Source organism: Teleopsis dalmanni, chromosome 1, assembly GCF_002237135.1.
Source record: "Teleopsis dalmanni isolate 2A chromosome 1, ASM223713v2, whole genome shotgun sequence".
Lineage (NCBI taxonomy): Eukaryota > Metazoa > Arthropoda > Insecta > Diptera > Diopsidae > Teleopsis > Teleopsis dalmanni.
This window is the reverse complement of record NC_051846.1, coordinates 105,157,226-105,180,479: the sequence shown is the minus strand read 5'-3', so window position 1 is coordinate 105,180,479 and position 23,254 is coordinate 105,157,226. Positions and strand designations below refer to the sequence as shown.

At 33.8% G+C, this 23,254-nt stretch overlaps 1 protein-coding gene across 1 annotated transcript in view; it reads left to right on the top strand.

Moving 5' to 3' along the window:
* The window catches only part of LOC119669360 (serine/threonine-protein kinase ATM), a gene marked incomplete at its 5' end in the record, with an annotated part of 132,358 nt that overhangs the window by 68,701 nt on the left and 40,403 nt on the right, over positions 1-23,254 (top strand). Inside the window, 2 exon segments of the mRNA XM_038079219.1 lie at positions 2,411-2,858; positions 2,917-3,085. Of these exon segments, the coding sequence (XP_037935147.1) occupies positions 2,411-2,858; positions 2,917-3,085 (617 nt within the window).

Sequence of the window (23,254 nt, the reverse complement as noted above, 5' to 3'; positions counted from 1 at the left end):
GATTCGAGTCATGTTCTTCATCGCTATTCTTAGAGTTATCCGGAGGAATATTAAAAATGTTAAATTTGTGATTAACAATTAAAAATAAAAAAATATAATTAATTAATTAATTCAATTATTCTACAGCTGGTTTATGATTTCGTTCTAATATATAAATACAGCAAGTAAAATTGTTAATAAAAACTTTCATAGCAAAAGTAACAAAACTCCAGCAAAAATATGCGAACAAAAAAGTCAAGTACGGCTTTGGATCACTTGGTTAAGGTGCGCTAATTCTGAGCTTCACATTTGACAGGATCCGAGTTCGATTCCTGGTACTTGCAGTCTCAAAAATAATTATTTACGAATAATTAAATACAAGAATTATAAGACCACTGATGAAGGGTATTTGGCAATACTCGAAACAGCTGTATGGTCAGCCAAAAATTCAATTAAATAAAGTAATATAAAAAATAAAATTTTTGTTGTTGTATTTCACTACTGTTTGAAAAAACCTCTTTATGAAATTTTTTTTTTTTAATTTAACGGTTCATATTAGTACTTAAACATTAACAATTTTAATTGTTTAAATAACTTCATAAAAGTTCAATCAATTATCTTTGAAACGCTGTAAATTTCAAGTTTCTACCTTTTATAGAACTTAAGATATAACCATTTGAAAATGTGTCTACTATGCCAATTCTCAAAACCCCATGGGTCTATATCTCCTAGGAAAAAGTCACAAAATTTTTTTCCGAGATACGGGTCTTCTTATTTTATGAAAGGAGCTCATAAAAAAATTTCAGCCAAATCGGAGATCATGAGGTCATTTTTTGCCAAAATGACCCATATACACTATATATAACATATTTTTAATTTTAAATATTTTTTTGTTTTTATTTTAAATTTTTTTATAATTTAAAATTTTTTTTTTTTAATTTTTTTATAATTCGTATATATTTTCAAAATTTCACAAAATTTCAACTATACAAGTCTTCCCCTCTTAAAACTCTGCAGTTTGATTGTAATGGCCTAAAAGGGAAACTTTCCGAAATTCAGCATTCTTGACTTCTGACAACATCGCAGTTGCTGCACTGCAAGAGACAAAACTTTTGCCCAACTCAGCTCTAACCCCCGTCAGGTTTCACCCTTATACGTAGTTGGAGTTGCCTTTCTGTTGCGGGATTCAATAACACATAGGGTTGAACATTTTTATTGGTAGGACTTCTAAATTCATTGAAGTTATTAACATCTACCTGCCACTGAACTCTAGCTGCCCCCATCACAGCATTCCCCTGATATTTCTCATCTTCTCGAAAGGGACTCACGTTTTGTGTTGGGTATTTGAATGCCCACCATCCTCTGTGGTTTTCAAATCTACCAACCGATTAAAGGGGTTTACAATTGGCGTTCCAATTTGATAATTCGTTTTTTCGTGTACTAAATGAAGATTCTTTAACTAGGGTAACACCAACTTGGCTTAGCTCTTCTGATGTCAGTCTCGCCAGCCCCAGACTGCTCGCTGCCTCGAATTGGAGTATGGAAATAGCTTTAAGCTCAGACCACACTCCCATTACCATCTCAATTCCGTCGTTCGAGGTTTAATACGAAGCTGACAAGAAAACATTCAGAAATTTAAAAAAAAGCGAACTGGGCCCTATTTAAAGACGCCTCTGAACGCGACTTCGGCAATATTTCCCTGTCCTCTGCAATATTTCGCAGCATTATCATCAAATCCGCTGCCACAGCTATTCCTACAGGTACGATGAAAGTATTAAGGCCAAATTTTCCTAGTAACACTGGAATTAATATAATTGATTGAATTTTAGTTTTATTACTTTTTTTAATATGATATACCCATGTTACTTTATTGTTAGTGAATATTAGGGTGACCTTTAATTGTTTGTATGTGAGGAAAATATATTTTTCTGATTAGATTGGTTATATAATTTTTTAGTACCTTAGTGCAAACGAAAATAATGTTAAAAAAATTTAAATAAAAGAGTTTAACCCCTTGAAAGCAGAAAACTTAGACAGAGGTTGCAAAGGAGAGAGTATTTATATTCATGTTTTGAGTAATTGTTTTGCAAATTTGCTTAAACATGCGAACGTATGTTTACCTATACAAAGTTCTGTGTGCAAATTTGTGCACCGCATGTCTTAGCTTATTACTTTTCCAAAAAATTTTATGATATATCACTACTGATAATATTACAAAAAATATCAGAAAAATAAATTTCATTACAAAAATTTATATAACTTAATAACTAGTTTTTTAAATATTTAAATAAACTGCATTCCTTTTACAAGGCAACATATAACATTTACTTTAAAACAATATTGGATAATCAATAATACAATTTTCAGAATTTTAATATTTTCACATTTGTCTCTTAAATTGTTTTCGGTTTGGATCTTTTAATACTTTCAGATCTTTTTCCGTTTTTTAATGTTCTTAATGTACCTCAGAGTCAAACAACTACTTTGGATCAATTTCGAATTATAAAGCACATCGATTGGATCAATGTTTTAAAACAAACTATTTACTGTGACTATGATATATGGATCTGTCAATTTGTGTCAAATATTTTTAAATGCTGTGAATGGAATGATTTTCATGATATGGCCATTAATGATTTAAGCTTTGCTGATGCAGCTTTTCAATTATTTATTAAATTGCTGACCTCAAATAATTCAAATCAAATTAAGGGACTAATTGAAATGCTGGAATATTTTTTTGAACAATTCTATATTAATTGTTGTAATAACGTGGAGAAAGGTGACAGTGATGTTTTTAAGACAAGAAACATTTATCAAGAGAAACGTATCGTAAATAAATTTCTTAATATATGTGAATGTGTGCGCATTCATACGAAACAGTAAGATGTAATTTATAAAACAACTTATTTTTAATAATGTGGAAATGTTTTTTTATAGATCTCTGCCGAAAAATTTGTTATACGTTGTTAAAGCTTCAAATTATTGCCAGGCCTTTTTTATGTCGATAATGTACTTAGAAATTTGGGTTTTAAATGAAAAGGATATAAACAAAACTAAAGTAAAAGATATCATATCTAATGATATTTTTCAAAACACTTCTAAGGAGGTAATATATATCTTTATATAAATATTAATTTTACTATTCTTTGTAAGAAATTTTAAGCTAATCAGTATTTATCAAATGTTTTTAAATGGCTATGAAACAAAGATGTTTTTATAAATGTTTAAAATGAAACTTAAAACTTAAATTATCAAATTTAAATAATATATGTATATGTATTTATTTAAATTTTATGTATGGTTTACAACAATTGACTTTTAGTGAAAGTTACATACATTGCAAAAGTATAATTACATGATTGTAAAATTTGACAGTCTCACGAAATTATTCTTAAATGAACACTAAACTGAACCTGTTATAAATAAGCATATTCTCCTCGAGTTCTTTATATAAAAAACGTTCCTACGTTAAAGTTCTAAACTTAGTAATGCTGTTCGTATTCGAACATGCTGTTCTTATTCGAAAAATTTGGATTTTTTAAATAGTTTTGTGGCGGTGCAAGTAGACGTTGGAAATTCATTGTAATTAAAGTTTTAAATTCAATTTCAGGAATTTTCACTTTTGTAATTATTGTGGAAAAGAACGCTTCCGAATTCATTCTGAATAAATTTAAATAAAGTTTGCTTTTGTTTGCACAGATTAATTTTTTTTATTTGTTAACAAAATCGGGAGTCCTTTGCGAAATTGGTGACCCCGACGTGATGTCAGTTTGCGACGAAGGTGTGGTGTCGGTTTCCGATAGTGAAAAAGCTGGCTGTGAGCGGCGTAAACCGTGTGGCAGTGAGGGTACCGCCGTTCTGGTATGAGCGACCGGAGATTTGATTTGCTCAGATCGAGATGCAATTCACTGTAGCTGGTGTCTCAAGTGACTTCACACAGTATAACACGGTTGTTGCAGCGATTAAGTCAAGTGTCGTGGCCAATGTGATTCATGCTCTGCTTCATCATCCTGCAGCTGAGAAGCACGCCAATTGGAAGGCCCGTATCATAAAGCGCTTGGTGACAGACGGCAACGCAGTTGCTGGCGGAGTTGACAACGTTAGCAATAGAGAAGGTAAGCAATGAGTTTCTCAAGTTTTTTTGGCTGCAGCGTTTACCACCACAAGTACGCGCTATTCTGCAGGCACCGGACATGGCACTGGCTGAGTTAGCAGACTGTGTTTGAGGGACGGACAATTTTTAGCAGATTGCTGAAGCATTAGCCTTAGGGTATCCGGCATTGTTCGAGAATGCTTTGATTTTATGAAGACTTGAACAAATCGAGCAGCGTTTAAGTCCTTTAGATGTACGCACTGGTAAGTCGTTGCAAAGTCGTTCTTCATTGAGGAGGCGTAGGCGAACTCGTTCCCGACCAGGAAGTCATCCAGATTGGCGCTGGTATCACGATAGTTTTGGTGTTAGGGCTAATACTTGCCGGCAGCCGTGTAGTTTCGCGGCAAGTACTTTGCAACTAAAAAACTAGGCACTCCTAATTCATCGAGCTGGGAGGGGAATAACGTCCGTATAGCTCGACTTAGCATTAAAGATCCTGCCACGTTGGCGGTTTTTCTCATTGATACTGGCGCCGACATATCGGTTATATCGAAGTCGTTCGGTCATTCGAAGCGAAGAGCTAGCAGTGACTCAACAACTAATTTATTTGCCGCCAATGGTACGCCAATTTGAACATTTAGCGAGCGATGGCTACTAAAAGTAGTCGTCGTGAGTTAACCGACATCTATCAAGCTGTCTAGCATTTCAAGTATGCATTGGAGGGGCGTAATTTCAATATTTTTACAGATCACAAACTGTTGACGTTTGCATTTAGGCAAGTTAGTGAAAAGGCATCACCTCGTCGTGCAAGACAGTATTGTATCAGTATTATTATTCAGTATTGTACTGATATTGACTGGCGCAGATAATGCTATGATTGCTTCTTTGTTTAGTGCTGCAACGGTTCAACTGGATGCATATGATATTGAGTTGATTGCTGAAGGGGAGAAGACTGATGCAGAGTTACTCGTTCAGTTGCAGAGCTAATCTGAGGATCGCGTTGGGTTGAGAAGTTAAGGCTGCTGGGCTCGTGTATTGAATTGTGATGTGATATGTCAGACAGTTGTGTTCGTTTTTATGACCCCGCAAACTGTCGCCAATAGGTTCTTACATCCTGACGCTTTGGCTCATTCTGGTGTTTGAGCGACACGGAAGTTGGTGCAGGCTATGTATGCTTGACCTGGTTTGGTTAGAGATGTAGCTATGTTTGTGCGTAGTTGCATGTCAGAAGTCCCAGATTCAGCGGCATACTAAAACACCGATTGGTTCTTTTGCTGATGTTAATGGCCGATTCCAGCATGTTCATGCTGACATTGTGGGTCTGTTGCCTTTGTCTCAGGGAAAGCGATATTACTTGACTTGCTTCGATTGTTTTTCTCTGTAGCCTGTTGCTATGTCTCTGTTGGGCATTACGGTAGGAAGGAAGATTCATCGACGGTAGGGTGGCAAGTTTTGGTCCTCTGCAGGCTTTTACCACAGATTTGGGTAATCCACCACTAGGAGAGGGTACTGTGGCGGTGTAAGTAGGCGTTGGAAATTCATTGACATTTTTGTGGAAAAGAACGTTTCTGATTTCATTCTGAATAAATTTGAATAAAGCTTGCCTTTGCTCATAAAGATTAGTTTTCTTATATGTTAACAAAATGAGGAGTCCTTGGTTAAAGTTCAAATATTCGATTGTGAGCGAATAATAGAATTGTTCGATTTATTCTAGGCAGTTTAAAAGTAAGTTATAATATTTCTATTTCATTATATAAGTATAAGTAGTAAACAGAAATCTATAATTTTTCCAATAGATGGCTTTAGTTATCTGTATCCTGCGTTGTATAAGTCTGATGGGGTTACGCTAGATGGCATCAGAAGGCTGAGATTTTGTACTGTAAGGATGGAAATTTTTATATATTTCCAATCTACATAAATTTAACGTAAACATGTAATAACAACGTCACGAAACTTGTAACTACAAAAGATGTTTTAGTTGCATATCACAGTTAACTACGTTTAATACTCAACACATAATTTAACTTCACTCACTGTGGAATTTTAATATAATCGAAAATAACATAGATTAATTTTACTTTACATATATTTTATATTAATATAACTCACAAATAACACACCGCATCTGCACCGATAACATATTAAATTCATCTGAAATTATAATTACAATTAACATTAAAGTATTATTAGTAATTACTAGGAACAAATTTTGGAAAACACAGCTTCACTCCAACAAATTCCAACTAACTTATTATAAAATATTAATTGACATAATGATTAAATAATATTTAAACATTCCATTGTTAACCTGATCAAATTCGTAACATTATTTTATTGATCGTTTAATATATATTTTATTATATTCAATAAATATAAATATTAAAACCACCACTACCGGCACTAATTAAAAAAACACGTTTGTGAACAATACAAGAAACGTCAAATCATGAAAGCTTTTGTTAAACAAAATACAAAGCACGGTGAATTCAAAAACTCACGAAAACACAAAGTACAGAAATTACATGTAGGAAAACAACAGCAACAAAAGTCAACAAGTACCAAAATTACCAACAGCAAATGTACCGATGCGCTACACAAAAGCTTTGGTCATTTAAGTATATATAAACGCGCATTGTATAAGCAAAATCACTTGTTAAGAAACTCTCAAAGGTAGTAATACGTCCTTGTGAAAAAGTCAGTAGAACCTTAGTCAAGGTAGTTACATACATCTTGACTAGTAATCTTGTATTACGTCAAGGTAGTTATATACATCTTGATTGGTATTCTTGTATCAGGTCAAGGTAATTATATACATGACTTGTAGTTTTATATTAATTACGTTAAGATAGCTAAATACATCTTGACTAGTAGTCATATATCACGTCAAGGTAGTTAACATACATCTTGGCTAGTATATGTATATGTAAATCGTGTCAAGGTTGTCACCATACATCTTGACCAGTAGTCTTATATGTAAACCAAGCCAAGGTATTCATGATACATCTTGACTAAAGCAGTTACTAGATAAAGCTGTTAGCAAATTATTAATGCAATTCAATGCAACAATAAATTTAAAATATATTCCTAGATTATGGAAAATCGCAGAAGTAAAAATGATTCCAAAAGCAGGCAAGCCGCTAGAATGCATATTGTCATATAGACCAATTTCAATTTTACCAACTATTTCGAAGCTCTTTGAAAAGCTATTCTACAAGAGACTAATGCCTATAATAGAATCCGAAAAGCTAATACCAAACCATCAATTTGGTTTTCGTGGTAAGCATTCAACTATAGATCAAGTACACCGCATTGTCGATGAAATTGAAAGGGCTATTGAAGGTAAAAAAGTGTGTTCTGTTGTATTCTTCGATGTCGCACAGGCCTTCGACAAAGTCTGGCACAAAGGTCTTTTGAATAAACTAGAAACATGTTTGCCGTCGTCATATTTTGCGATTTTGAAGTCTTACATTACCTCGAAGTTCTTTTATGTAAAATACGAAAACTGCTATTCAAATCTTTCTGCGATAAAAGCTGGTGTACCTCAGGGCAGTGTACTCGGTCCACTACTGTACCTGCTTTACACAATGGACTTGCCAATAACACCTGAAAATAAAATTGCAACATTTGCAGATGATACTGCTATTTTGGCGATTGCTGACTCCGTTGAAGAATCAATAGCCAAATTACAAACAGCTACAAATTCGTTAGACAATTGGACAAAAAGATGGCGTATCAAACTGAATTCTGCTAAATCTGTTTATGTGGATTTTACAAATAAAAAAATACAGTATCTTCCTATTTCGATTCAAGGTACTCAAATACCATATGCCAATACTGCAAAATATCTTGGTATAACGTTGGACGCAAAACTTCGGTGGAAAGAACACATAAAAAAGAAACGGGACGAGCTTGACATGAAGTTGCGAAAAATGGAATGGCTGATTGGCCGCAAATCCACAGTATCTATGCAAAACAAGATTCTGCTATATAATCAAATTTTAAAACCTGTATTATCGTATGGCGCTGAACTATGGGGGAGCGCTAGCCAAAGTAACGTCGAAATAATCCAACGTTTCCAGAACAAGGTTCTACGGAACATTTTAAAAGCGCCATGGTACATTAGGAACAGCGATATACATCGCGATCTAAAATTGTCCACATTCGCTGAATAAATAAAACAGAAAGCAACAAGACACAAACTGAGGTTGCAGCAACATGTCAACATAGAAGCTGTTAACATCATAACTTCTTATGGACAACAGAGACGATTAAAACGGCGAAATGTCGCTGATATGGCATTGAATTAGAATGTAAAGTAATTTGTGTAGAAAATTGTTTATTTATGTATGTATAGTATTTATCAGATTCAAGCTACTCGTTATTTATAATGTAAATAGTTGTAGCAATAAAAAAAAAAAAAAATCTTGACTAGTAGTATTTTATGTAGGATTGAGTTAAGGCAGTGACACGTCTTAACATTAATAAATGCTAATCAAGACTGTAGCCCAGCATAACATTTCTAATCTCTAGTTAACGACGTCTGCTGTTAGAATAATTTGTTTCTTTGTTTAAATAAAACACTTTTTATTTATACGATACTTTATTTTATTATAACCCGTCATTTCAAGCTGCAAAATGATATTAAACTCCAAAAATATTATGCACTTCAATTTGATTGTCTGCTCTTTCTAAAACAAGCAAATTCTAAGAACACAATAACACCAATGCATGCGAGACATGGTGCCTGTCTGCCTATTGCAATTTGTGATTTCTTTAAATACGAGTTTACGTGATCTATGTATTTTGTTATTGGGGTAAAATCACACAAACAAAATACAGTTCTATTTAATAACTGTATGTCCAACATCTGCTGACAAAATCACCAAGACGACTAGTACGAGTAGTGTCGTCTAACAGCAACATTTCAGGCACGTGGTTACAACGATGCACGATCATTCCAAATAATCATAGTCATCAAATTAGTAAACTAGCATTATATTGTAATTATATTATCATAGATTGTAAAACCCCATTTTTTTAAAATTCTTCTAAATAAATAATTGAATTACTACACCAAATTGTCTTTCATTTTTAAAAATAAAAATTATATTGTCACAACACTTGGACAACGGCTGAGTATACCTCAGCATTACCAACGTACAAAAACCAAGACCTCACATTATACATATTATTCCACAGTGTATAATAAGAATTTCATGCAAAAATAATGGATTTTTTACTAAGAGGACTGGTATATATATTTCTGGCCTAATAATGAAAATGCGTATATTTATCATCAAAAATTGTTTTATTGTTTTTCAAAGTATTCTCCAGCCTGATTTATACACTTTTGCATGCGCTCAAACCAATTGTCGAACCACTTTTTCCACTCCGATTTAGACACCTCCAAAACATGGTTTTTGAACGCATCAACACCATCTTCTGGCGACCGTAATCGTTGACCACGCATTTTTTTCTTGATGTGCGGGAATAAAATGAAGTCATTGGGTGTCAAGTCAGGGTTGTACGGCGAATGACCCATCAATTCGACGTTTTGGCCGATAAAAAAGGAGCTGCTTTGAGCCGATGTGTGAGAGCTCGTGTTGTCATGGTGAACAATTATTTTCTCTTGTTCGTTTTTTGAATTTCTCCGAAGACTTCAGGCAAACAAATTGTAGTGAACCATTCAGAAGTGACCGTCTTTCGTTGCTTAAGCGGAACAGTCGACACAAGGCCAGTTTTGTCGAAGAAACAGGCGAACAACTTTTATTGGATTTGGCTCGTCTTCGAAGACCCACACGGTCGATTGTTGTCTTGTTTCGGGCTCATACGCATAGATCCATGATTCGTCACCTGAGACGATCTTATAAACGTCTTTTGAAGCACCATTTTGTTGATGTTTTTTAACATTTCTTTGCACCAATCGACACGAGCCTTTTTTTGAGCGATTGTCAAATTGTGCGGTATCCAACGTGAACAAACCTTTTTTACGGCCAGGTGTTTATGCAATATCGAATGTATGCTGGTGGGAGAAATGCCCAAGTATGCCTCTATCTCACGGTATGTCACATGATGATCTTGCATTATCAATGTTCTCTGGCACAACGGCCGTTTTCGGATGACCTTCACGGGATTCGTCGTTGAGCAAGCGTTGGCCTCGATTAAATTGATTGAACCAGTTTTTCACAGTGCTATAGCATGATGCTTCATCACCATACAAAGATTTAACTTCATCAATGCACTCTTGTCGTTATAATCCACGTCAAGAGTTGTGAAAAATGATCGCACGAAAATGTTCACGTGTTAATTCCATTTTTTGGCCGAGATGAATTTTTCAACTCTCTTTAAATAAAACAATTCACAATTAAATGACAATATCTTCTGAGTGATGTTATGCTAAAAAATATCAACCTTTCCAATGGAAATGTCAGATTGCACCTGGCAACCCTTAGTGTTGCCTAGGCCTGAAAAATATATATAGCAGCCTTCGTACACCTAATATATGTATTAGAATGTAAATAATTTTTTTTATGATGTACTTTTGGGTTTTGAAGGTTATTTAAAAGATTATATAATCAATTAAAAAAAACAATATAGTATCTTGAGTCACTTCAATGGCCATCCAATCTACCAGTGTAACAAGTTTTTAGCATTATCAGTTCCTGATCGTATCTCTGCAGTAAAACGGTTGAAATTGTGTTTGAATTGTTTGAATTGCAAAAGCAGACATTGCGTTACTTCATCTTCAGTCCAATACAAAAAAGGCAAACGATTGGCTCAGGAGAAATCAATAATATCAACGCTGCTGTATCCAAGAAGACCACTTCCAAAAATTATTTCGCCTCAACCAAACACATTCGATACATATTTCCGAATATGTGCCGAATATTTCCATTCGCTATTGTTAGTAGGTCAAATTTGTATGGCAAACAATTTACGAGTGTTGCAGAAAACCGTCTTCGGTTGGGTGTGCAGCGGCGCATTAAATAGATTAAATAGATCAGGGCAAAATCACATGTACAGAAGAAATGTGAAACAGCATTCATTCAAAACACTTGACAAAATAAAGAAGGAGGGTTCATTGTCAAGATTCCGTTCACAGATGATGCAATTGCCCTTGGCGAATCAAAAAAGATGGCTCTAAATTGGTTTTTGAAACTGGAACATCGTTTAAACAGCCTAAACTACGAACGAAATATGTCAGTTTCATGAGGAAATACGAAAAATTAGGACATTTACAAGAAATTCATGAGGATCAATTATTGTACCCCAACTACTTCATGCCTCATCATTGTTCAAATCTGATAGTACTACAACGAAGCTAAGAGTAGTTTTTGATGCATCTACAAAAACTTCTACGAAAACTTCTATCATTCTACGAGAATGATATTATGCATAAGGGTCCGGTAGTACAGAGTGAACTCGCAGTCATATTAATACGATTCAGAATTTCACGATTAGTGTTCACGACAAATGTAGAAAAAATATATAGACAGATACAAATTCACCCTGATAACAGACGATATCAAAATATATGGTGGCGTGAGAATCCCAACGAAAAAATGCGGTTGTAACAACTTAGTGCAGTAACATATGGTACTAGGGTCGCAACGTATCTGGCCACTAAATATTTGCAGATGCTAACCATAAATAACAAATGTAAATATCCTCTCGGAGCAGCAGCACTCGAAACAGACTATTATGTCGCCAATGGTCTATGCGGCGCCAATACTATAACTGAAGCAATTGAAATTAAAAATCAACTGAACAACTTTCTCTCCACAGCCGGCTTCAAACTACGATAGTGGTCTGCCAATCACAAACAATTGCTTCATGGTATAGTGCCAGAAGATCAAGAAGTGGATTTGAATCTCTTAGAAGAAGTACATACATCGGTTAAAACATTAGGAATTATATGGCTGCAGAAATCTGATCATTTTCGAATCAAGGTGAATACTGCAACAGAAAACAAGATCACTAAGCGAATAGTCTGTTCTGAGTTAGCCCGACTTTTTGATCCTTTAATCATGAAGTCGTGTTAGAGACTGAGTTAACGAGCCCAGGTAACCCCGTGGCAGTACAAGCAAAAATGTTCGTTCAACGGTTATGGCAGCTTCAGCTGGACTGGGATGAAACACTTCCAGAGGAAATGCACACTAAGTGGGACAGATTTCGATCCAATTTGAAAGAACTTCAACACATACAGATTCCACGTCATGTTAACAATCACAAAAACCCAAAAACAATACAAGTCATTCCACGTTTGAAGTTATGCGCAGCATTACTGGGTGCAAATTTTGCTACACGTATTAAAACTGATCTTCATCTCGAGCAAAGCAAAATTTTTCTATGGAGTGACTCCGAAATCACGCTTTATTGGATAAATTCGAAATCTTCGAAATATCAAGTATTTGTGCATACCGCATAGCCAAAATACAAGAACTTTTGCTTGAACAGTGGCGACACATCAATTCAAAAATTATTCCAGCAGATATGCTATCTCGTGCTGTGAATTCTTAAGATCTTGGTAAAAATCATATGTGGTTTCACGGACAACTATTTTTATATGGAATAGAAGACAAGTGGCCATCGCAGATTCAAAAGAATCTACAAATAGACGCTGACCTAGTGGAAAGGCGCAAGATGACATTATTAACTGTTACGACACGGATTCGTCGTTTAATTTTTGCTGAGGTATCACTCATTCGCGGTCCGGGTCGTCGCAATAAATTTGTTTATTGACCAGTTCGAAGCTGGTAAACCAATGAGAGGAAAGTTAAAGACCGTTTGATTTCTTTTATTTCAAACTTTATTTATTAAAAGTTTACAACATAATTTATTCTAAGCTTGACTCTACTTCTGGCCAATGACGTCAGAACATCAGAGGCGTTATAAAAATCTACTCAATGCGTTGTAGCCAAAGACGTCAGAACATCAGAGGTGTTATAAAAATCTACTCGATGCGTTTTTAGCCAAAGACGTCAGAACATCAGAGGCGTTAACATCAGAGGCGTCCTGTAGTAGCTTCACAACTTTTGCAAAGTAATCTGAACGATGTCAACGCATGACTAGACATTTGGCACATTGAAGCTAACGATAACAAATCAGTTCAAACTACTTTTACACTCCGCCACGGTACCTGCCCTTCCGTTAGACTGAATGGCCGTGAATTGCCGCAAGCTGAAAACGCCAAATATCTAGGTGTACATTTTGATCGTCGTCTAAATTGGCGTTACCACATCTTTACAAAACGGAAGCAGTTAGGACTAAAGCTACGCTCACTTTACTGGCTACTTAATCCCAAATCCAAATTATCGCTGCAAAATAAAATACTTTTATACAAGGTCGTTTTAAAGCCAATCTGGACGTACGGTATACCCATCTGGGGTATAGCAGCGAAGTCAAATCTAGACATGATTCAGAGGTTTCAATCAAAAATACTACGTATCTGCGCCGACGCCCCATGGTTTATCCCGAATAACGTCCTACATCATGATCTTGGCATCTCTACAGTGTACGAGTCAATACAGCAAATAAGCAGCAACTATCACTCACGACTGGTAGTTCATCCTAACCCCCTTGCCGCAGGTCTAACGAGGGATACTTTTAACATTCGTAGATTAATACGCTTCGCAACTTCTGATTTGCCGAGCAGATTCTAGAAATTGTAATTCTTCATAAGGCGGTGATTACCACTGGGTAGTCCCGTACATGCCAATCATATATTATTGCCATAAGTAGTACTTATTATTCATAAATAGAATAGATTGTATTTAATAAAATGAAGTTTAGAAAAATGTAGAAATTGTGTCATATTATTAAAAGACGTAGAATACACAATTGCTTTGAATTGCTGCATGATGATATAGCATTTGAAATGTTTTCATAAAAGCACTAGAACAAGAAAGCATGTTATTTTTTTTGATGAATTCAATAATCCAATAATATTTATGATTTTTAAATAATTTAGTAGTGCTTTTCATTACTTTAAACTTTTTTTATATTGCTCAATAGTATTTTTAGCAGTTAATTATTAAAAAAATTTAAGCAGATTAAAAATTGTCATCAAATGTTCTTCTAAATTAAACTTATTATTAAAAATATACTTATTTTCGTCTTTAATTTCTTCATAACATAATAATGGACAGAGAGCTTTGAATTGATTATTGAAATATTGTTTATTTGATCCAGTTATAGTTCTTTATTATTTTCCTTTCTACTCCGGCAAATTTACGGTCATCTTCTAATCAATTATATTTGTCAGAATACACATCAATTTTGATTATTTTTTAAAGACATTTATTATAAGATTTCTAATGCAATCTTAATAGTTGATGTTATTGTGTGTTATATTACTTAATTATTTAAAGACTCGGATTGCAATGTAAATAGAAGTGAAACTAAATTTATGTACTATCATTTTGTCTATTGGTGTTTTTTTTTTATTAACACAAACTTTTTAATGTGTTTGTTGTTTTTAATCCTACTTTATGTGTTGTTTTATTGTAGCATTTTGATTTTCGAAGGAGCCAGGTATGTAAGTCATTGATACATAAGTTTTGGGTTCACTCTCCGATTTGCTACTTTCAATAGTTTTTGCTTTCTTATCAAGGATTTGATAATGGTAACTGAAAAATTGTTTTTAGTTAATATACCAATAAGCATTTTTTTGATTTTCCTTGTGAAAAATTTAATTACTAATCTTGAACACTCGCCTTATTAAGTTTAATACAATGTTACGCACTACACTGTATTATTATGTCTTATTACTATTGTGTCCAAATAAGGCAGTTTTTTATTAACTTCTTCTTTTGTAAATTTTATTTTACTGTGTAGGTTAGTCAATATGGCCAGATTATTATCTATGTCATCTGTTTTGACTATAGCAAATATATCATCAACATATTTGGTCAAAAAACGTGGTTTGTGTTTATGGATGTTTTAACCATAAATGGGTTTAAAATGCTTGTCATTACTATATATTATTGGTGATATAAGCGACCCCAAAGCATACCTTTGGTTTGATAATAAATTTTATTTTCAGATTTGAAATATCTATTATCTATAAATTGCTACATTAACACACGAAATTATAAGTCATAATGGTATTCCGTGTTTGTGTATTTTCGGGAGATCATAAATACGAGAGGCAGCAGCATTTTATTTTTATAATCATTGTTATTCATGGTGTTGCCTTCGTCCGCATCTAATATCAGAGATCATAAATACGAGAGGCAGCAGCATTTTATTTTTATAATCATTGTTATTCATGGTGTCGCCTTCGTCCGCATCTAATATCAGCATATCTGTTTATTCTTTGAGAGACTTTTTAGTTTGTCCTACGGTCCAATTTTTTGTTTTTTGTTTTTTTTTATCATATGGGTAAGCTGTTTTCTGACTATTCCTTGTTAATATGTTTCAGGTAGATAATGTCTTCTCCTCAGTAATTGCCCTAAGAAAGGGAATTGTGAAGAAGGAAGAGATAAAGCAACCATTCTACGTTTTTTGGAATTACTACTTTTTGTGAATTGGTTGAGGAAAAATATGAGCTTTAAATTTCGTCTTTAATTTCATAATTAGTAATTGTGTCCTCTATGTTTTCATTTTGCGATGTTTGATAGCCATTTATTTCTTGGGTACTTGAAACTGGTGGATCTTTCGAATTTGTTCTTTCTGACCTTATTGCTCTACTTGTTGCAGCTAGATACGATGCTGTTTTTTATGCTCTAGCTGTAATAGCAAAGTAATACCGGAAATATCGGCGTTAACACTTTTTGAGAGCTGAAATTTTTCATTACAACCTTATTATTATTGCCTTATCGTTACTTTTAACTGCGTAGATAAGCGCTGAACAGCAAGACTTGCTCTGGCAGCAAATTATTTTGAGTTGTGCGGTAAATTGTTATTGCTATAGTTTGACACTATAGTAAAATAGACGTTATTTTTACTTTATCCTATTTTCCGCGAGCTACCCGAGACCTAGTTTACAATTATAGGTACTTTAGTTATTCTTTGTTTGGTTTTTATTCATTTTATTTTTAATATTAGTTTTAGGTTTTATTATTAATTAATTTTTTATTAATAAAACCAATAAACAACTTTTCACTGGGCTTATGTCGTCTTTTTATTTTCGTACTTCTTCAAAATTTGGAGAAGTATGGTTCATTTTAGAACATTGGGTTGGTAATGCTGTCTTTTCTTCTCTTTATGTCGTGTTTATGGCCTGCGATTCTCATCATAAGTTTGTTTTTTGTTGTACATTACTTGCTGACATATATTGGAGGTGTCACTTTACATGGAAATTTGTATAGGGCATGGCGTTCATCTAAGTTGTAGATTGGCAGTTTTTTTTCTTGTTCAAAAAATAGTGGTTTAGTGTAGTCTTGACTTTGGACGCTAATGTGTGCCTATCTTCATTATAGCATTTGGATTTGTTGAAATTTTCTGAGAAACCAGGTGTACATCATTGGAAGGTAAATTTTTGGCCCTTGTTTTAAAAGAGAATGTATGATCCGTTTGGTATAATCATATTGGAGCAGAAGGTCTGTTAGAATTCTTCTATTTTCATTGTGAAAAATTAGATCGCTGATGTTTTAAACACGTATAATCAAATTTAAATCTATGTTCTGAATTATATAATGTGTGTTTGTAAGTTTTTGATACCAATTTATTTTAAATTTATTGTTGTGTCTAATTAGTATTACGTCAAGATGAGCAAGTTTTTCATATTCTTTTTCTTCTTTATAAATTTTATACATCTATATAGATTATTTAATTTATATATTATATATATATATTTATATATATATTATATATATATATATATTTATATTTTTATTTTCGGCAGTTGATTTGACGGTCAACTGAGAGATCAACTGCCCTCTGGAGTACCTATTTGCTTGAATTGGAACAACATTTCGAAGCGCATGGAGTCGATGACGACAACACCAAACGAGCTTGTATTCTCAGTTGGTTCGTAGCAGAAAGCTTAGAACTTTTGCAGATACTATTTAACGGCAAAGTAAAAGAAAAAACTGTTTTAAAAAATTATCTCCACGTTAACGCAGTATTTCGAAGGAAAAGTAAATGTCCTGAGTGCTAGATTCAAATTTTATCGCACTATAATGAAACATGATGAGTCATACAGCGATTGGATCGCCGACTTAAAGGATGCAGCTAAGGATTGTTTATTTAAATGTTCTAATCAAAATTGTTACGAGTCTTATGCAGATAGCAAAATCCGAGATATCACAAACAAAATAAGAATAATACAAGACAAGCAGCTACAACATAACTCAAACATTTAAATCATGTCCCAAATGTGAAATTTCACACAAACGTGAAAAGTGCTATCACTACATAAATATAACCAAATGCAATTTATGTTCGAAGCATGATCATATTTATGTCAGTCAATCAGTAAAACAAAAGAACAACAACGAAATTATTTCAATACCATCAAATCAATTTTGAGTGCCCAGGAAAATCAACAGCAGATTCTTGAAGATGTCGGCACACTTGAAACAATCATTCTGTACACACAACAAAAGTCAAAATTTTGTTCGATTTAAACGGCAAGAATAAAACAATGACTGTACTGTCATCGGTTTAGAGGACTAACGTACTCTGGGGCAGAACTTGCTTGTTTGCCTACGAATCAAACAAGCAGAAGTGCCGTGGTTCCTGTTCGCGGAGTTGCTGAGGTTCATTGTTAGTAGATGCCACAAACATTCTGTGACTTAATTGGTTACACAATTGAAATTCAAAGTTTTGATACCTAACGACATAATTATCAACAATTGTGCTCTTTTACCCTCTAATGCTACGTCGCTGAGATCACTATTTTATACTGTCAAGAGTCGATTTTCCAATACTTTTAAAAGTGAACTGGGTCAGTGTAACTTGTTAAAAGCAAATATCACTCTTAATTCGAATGCTTCTAAAAAATTCAGGAAGCTATACACAACACCATTCGCTCTTTTTGATGATGTCCGTTCAGAAATCGATCGATTAGTTCCGATAAATGTTTTGAAACCAATAAATTCTAGCGAATGGCAACCCTAATCGTCAAATACGGTAATGTGTAGACTTCAAAGCCAGTATAAACCGACGAATTGAAATTGATCGTTATCCGATTCCCAAAATAGAGGAATTATTCTATAAACTTAAAGAAGGCCAGTTCTTTTCAAAATTTTATTTGAGTGAATCGTATCACCAAATTCTGACAGAAAATTCAAAGAAACTTTTTGATGTAAACATTCCTTTTGAGCTGTTCGAATACCAACGACTACCAGTTTCTTGTCACCAGTGCTTTCGTGAGCTTTTCATTCGGTTCAAAAAAATTGGAGTACATTACCAATACCATAAATATGTGTTTGCAAAACGTTGAATACGTTGGTCACGTAATAGACTCTACGTTCATAAAACCTTCTGAAAAACAGCTTGAAGCGATATACCATAAGTGATGCCGAGACCGGTTAATTTCGACGAGGTAGAAACTTTTATTAGCAAAGTAAGCAAGGTATAAATTCATCAAAAATTTCTCATCAAAGGAGACGGTATTGAATGTCTTGCGTAGACAGACCGTCGAATTTAACTTGGGATATAACCAAGAGTACGCGTTTAACACACTAAAAAACCATATAGTAAAAGTCACGTAACTAGTTCATTACAACAATAAACAATAAACAAAATTAATCATTTTAACTACTAACATAATGAAAAGCGGAATAGACGCAGTAATATGAAGTAGCTATTTTCTATTGTTGTTATTGTTGTTGTTGTGATTTGAGTTAGTGCTATTGCGCACTTTTACTCTTTTGTGACTGGGGGGCTTATCCCTGTCCCACACTAAGCTTTAACTATACTAGAATTATATCATTTATTTATCTTTTAACTGATGACAGACCGTAGATCAGCATATCTTCTTGTGCGTCCTGAGGTGGACTTAAGGTTTGTTAGTGCAGGGTTTGGCAACGTATCAACTTTTGTGAATAATTTTAGGGCTCTGTCATTGATATATTTTTTCACTTAGTCGATTCTTAGAACTCTAAGTATGTCTGTTGTTCTAATATATCAAGAATCTTAATTAGTCTTCTTAAAGCCAGATTTTGTGCTATCTGTAATTGCTTTATGGCAGTATTTGAGGCTTTGCAGTATGTTACACATCCGTACAGTAGTGCTTTGAGTATATAATAACTTTTTATTTTTGAGGTTAAGACGATTGTTATTAAACAGCGGCTTAAGGAGATGTAGAAATTTAGACCAACTATTCCGTTGGAAATAAGGGATTCTTGTCCGGTTTAGGAAACACTACAACCAAGGCCATCTTCCAGGTCTTTGGGAACTTGACAAGCCTAAACATGCAGTTGATGATGTGAACGATGCATTGAATTGCGTCTTCTGGGAGATTACGAGGCATTTGTTGCTGATATTGTCGTGTCCAAGTGTGGATCTGGTCTTAAGACTCAATATGATACAGTGAGATTCTTTCATCAGGGACCTGGTCCCTAAGATTAAAAGCCTCCTTAATAATATCTTCCTCCTGAGTGTCATAGTCACTGTCAGCATTGGGTTGAAATTGCAGCTTCAAAGAATCTGAAGCTGCTCGGCTTTGGCTATGTCTGTGAGGCCATGCTGGCCGCTCCATGAATAGACGGCACTGTCTAGAAGCCCAAAGCCCAGGAGGTTTTGTCACCTGTATGTATTTCTGACAGAAATTCGCGCCATTTTTCATTACTGTGCTAACCAATTTTTTTCCTAATCTCATTGGAGAGACTATTGGCTTCTCTTCTGCTCATCGGGTCTCCAGTTATTTGGGCAAATTTTCGAAATGCGCTCCAGTCGGTGATTACATACGTGGGATTCATGTTGTTAACTGGGCAGATTTCAAGAATGAAAAGGACTGGTTTGTGATTCGACTCCAGTTCATCAAGGACCTCTATGTACACGTTCGGTTCCAGGTTGTTTGATAAGCCGAAATCAATCACGTGGACTGTCGTGCTGCTATAATATGTTAGTTCATCTGACGCATGAAGTTACCATAAGTGTTCTGTGACGAGCCTGTCAATATCCCTGCCAGTTCTGTTTAAATTTCTGTCACCCCAGCTGTTATGGTATGCATTAATGTGAGTTGTATATAAATCATAAATAAATTAAATAAATTTGGTTGTATATAAATTATAAATACATTAAATAAATTTTTTTTGCTATATACATATTATATTTATTTTTTATAAAGGACAACTTATTGTTAATTTTTAACGCATAGTCTATTGGTATGCTCAGAAATAATGAAAATGAAACTCAGAAATAATGCAAATGAAACTCGTCATTATCATATATATAACATATGAATTGTTAATTTTTTTCATGATAGCAATAGCATCTTTAATATTAAAGACAGAATTATAAGTTATATATTTCAAATTGATGCAATATGGTATATTAACATAATTTGTGCGATGACAAATGTACGCACGAAGTTATGGGTCTTAATGGTATATCTTTCTTGTGTATGTATTTTTGACAATCCATTCTTGACTTCATAACAGGTGGCAACGCCTGAACAAAAGCAATTATATTTTGTATATCTGACAAATTTTAGACAACAGCTGTAAAAGTTTCGACTTCATCAGATGTTTGGTTAGCTTGTTGCAAATAATTGAAATAGTGGATCTTAGTAATTTTTTATAAAATAGAAAACATTGAAACTTCGTACCAAAAAACATTAGTTCGACTTTGGCTCCCTTCTTAAGCACGACCTAGAAGCTATGAAGCATGCATGTTATAGCACGCTCTCACTTTGTAGGGTTGAATGTAAAACAGTAATTTATTTTGTTTGAGAAAATGTATGATTAAAATTACGATCTGAGCAAGCTTTGAGTAAAAAGCTTTATTTGTAAGCTCAGATCATTTGAATATAAAAGCACCAGCATCGCTCACTTAGTTGGAATTGTCGGTAAAGAGTTTACCAGTAAATATCGTAAAATGTAGAACCTTTGAAGTTTAAGGGTTTTTATTTTTAAGCTAGTTTTAAGTTTTTATATTGTTTGCACGGTGAACGCGGTCGGATGTGAATTCCGTCGAATAATAAATAAATATATTTTTTAATACAACCGTAATTACAATATTATTAATTGGCGCCCGAGCAGGGACACTCGTCACAATTGCAGAAAACATAAAAACTATGCGACGCGAGTGTCAACCGCAATGAACTCACGCTAATTGCAGAAAATTTAAAAAGTACGCGACGTCAGTGTAAAATATAAAAATTCCTGCAATATATAACACCCGATAACAAAGGTGTTTGCAGTGAATTAAAAACTAACAAATATCCCAAAACAAGGAGAAAAAAAAACGTGGACCTTGATAAAAAGTGTTATTCGGAAAGTGATCAAAGTACTATTTGAATAAAACATTTGGTGGATTATAAAGTTGTTATTCACTTTATGGTGAAAAATTAAAAGTAACCTAAAAAAAATTTTAAATCACAAAAAAAAGCCAAATTTAATAATTAAAGATCGCACAGTCACGGACACTAATCAAAATAATTTAACAAGAAAGTGACTTAATATAATCAGCCGCTTGAAATAAATTATTCGTAAACTGTAAACCTGAACCGAGTCCAAGGTATACAGGAAAGCAGTCGGCCCGACTTTAAACAATAAGTTTAAAGTGGGCACGAAAGAGGAGAAAAAAAATAGAAAAATGAAATAAATTTTCCTCACGAAGTGAAAAAAAAAAATAATTGACTTGGATAAAATTATCCACAAGCTTAATATCGAAGTTCATATAGAACATAAGCAAAGTTTTATAAAAAAACTCTTAAAATGGAAAATATCATTGATGAACATGAAGCCCTTAAGATTAAGTTAATTATACGATCGGCAACTATCAAGTTACGGTGACATTTAGATGGTGTTTACGGCACCGAAAACTATGCAAACTTCTTCAGACTCAGGGGTCTCTAGGCGACAATGAGAACATAACAATAAATAAATTTATATTAGGGTTATTCACGAGTTCGAGTAACGCGCTCGGTAACCGAGTAACGTATTAAAAGTGCAACGCAGCAACAACAAAATACATGTCTAGTAATGCGTTGCAATGTTACTACGTTAGTCAAGCATTTGCTTTGATTAACATTTGCGTTGCACTTTTACTCTTTTTTCAATGTTGCCATATTTCTTATACATAAGAAAAAATTTTACTCCGAAAATGTATTTATACTAAGCATTTCGTATGGGCAGCATTTAAAATTTGTTTTGTTTTTGGTTTTGATTAATATTAAATATTGTGTTAAGTGAAGAGCAGGACATTTGGCAAAAGTAAGTTAATAAATTAAATATAATTTTTAAATTAAAATGATTTAATTTAGTGAATAATGTACAAACAAAAACACGGAAAAAAAAAATCCAGTACGAAAATGGACAAATGAGGAAAATTTAAAAATATTAGAATATTTTCACCAGCAATCCATGATTGATTAGAAAAAAATCGATATTTTTCTGTTAAAAGTATTGAGTTCGAAAAAACTTTAGCATCGTGAGTCAAGCCGGGATAATCAACAACAACATCTCTTATTCTTAATTTGTAATCACAATCAGCTTCAAGTTTAATGGAATAAATGTGATTTCTTGAAAAATATTTTTCATGATTAATTTGTGGTGCTTCTGCAATTTTTATTTCGGTGCCATCAATATAGCCAATGCAAAACGGTAATTCATTGTACGTGTCACTTTTTATTTGTTCCTGCTCTGATGAACTTGGCCATACGATGTACTTCGGCAATAGTGTTATAAAAACACTAAAAATTCTAAAATAGCTATAAACATTTATGTTTTAAAAATTGTAAAAAAGATGCAACTGAAGTTAAACAAAAGTTAACATTTAGTCCAGAATTTGAAGTAAAGGTTACAGCATTTGGCGCAGTCACGTTTTCTATGAGAACCACAACATAATTGGCGCAGCCGGTATACACACGTTTTTATAAACATACAGTATAAAACGTGCAACGTGAGACGACAACGTCACCTACCTACGTGGGAGTTTACAGCATTACAACTATACAACATAACATAATTAATTAATTAATTGAACACAACATATTGGCAACACATAATAATTTTTGGCAACACATAATAATTGGCAGCCGATACACGTTTTTTTTACCACTAAAAG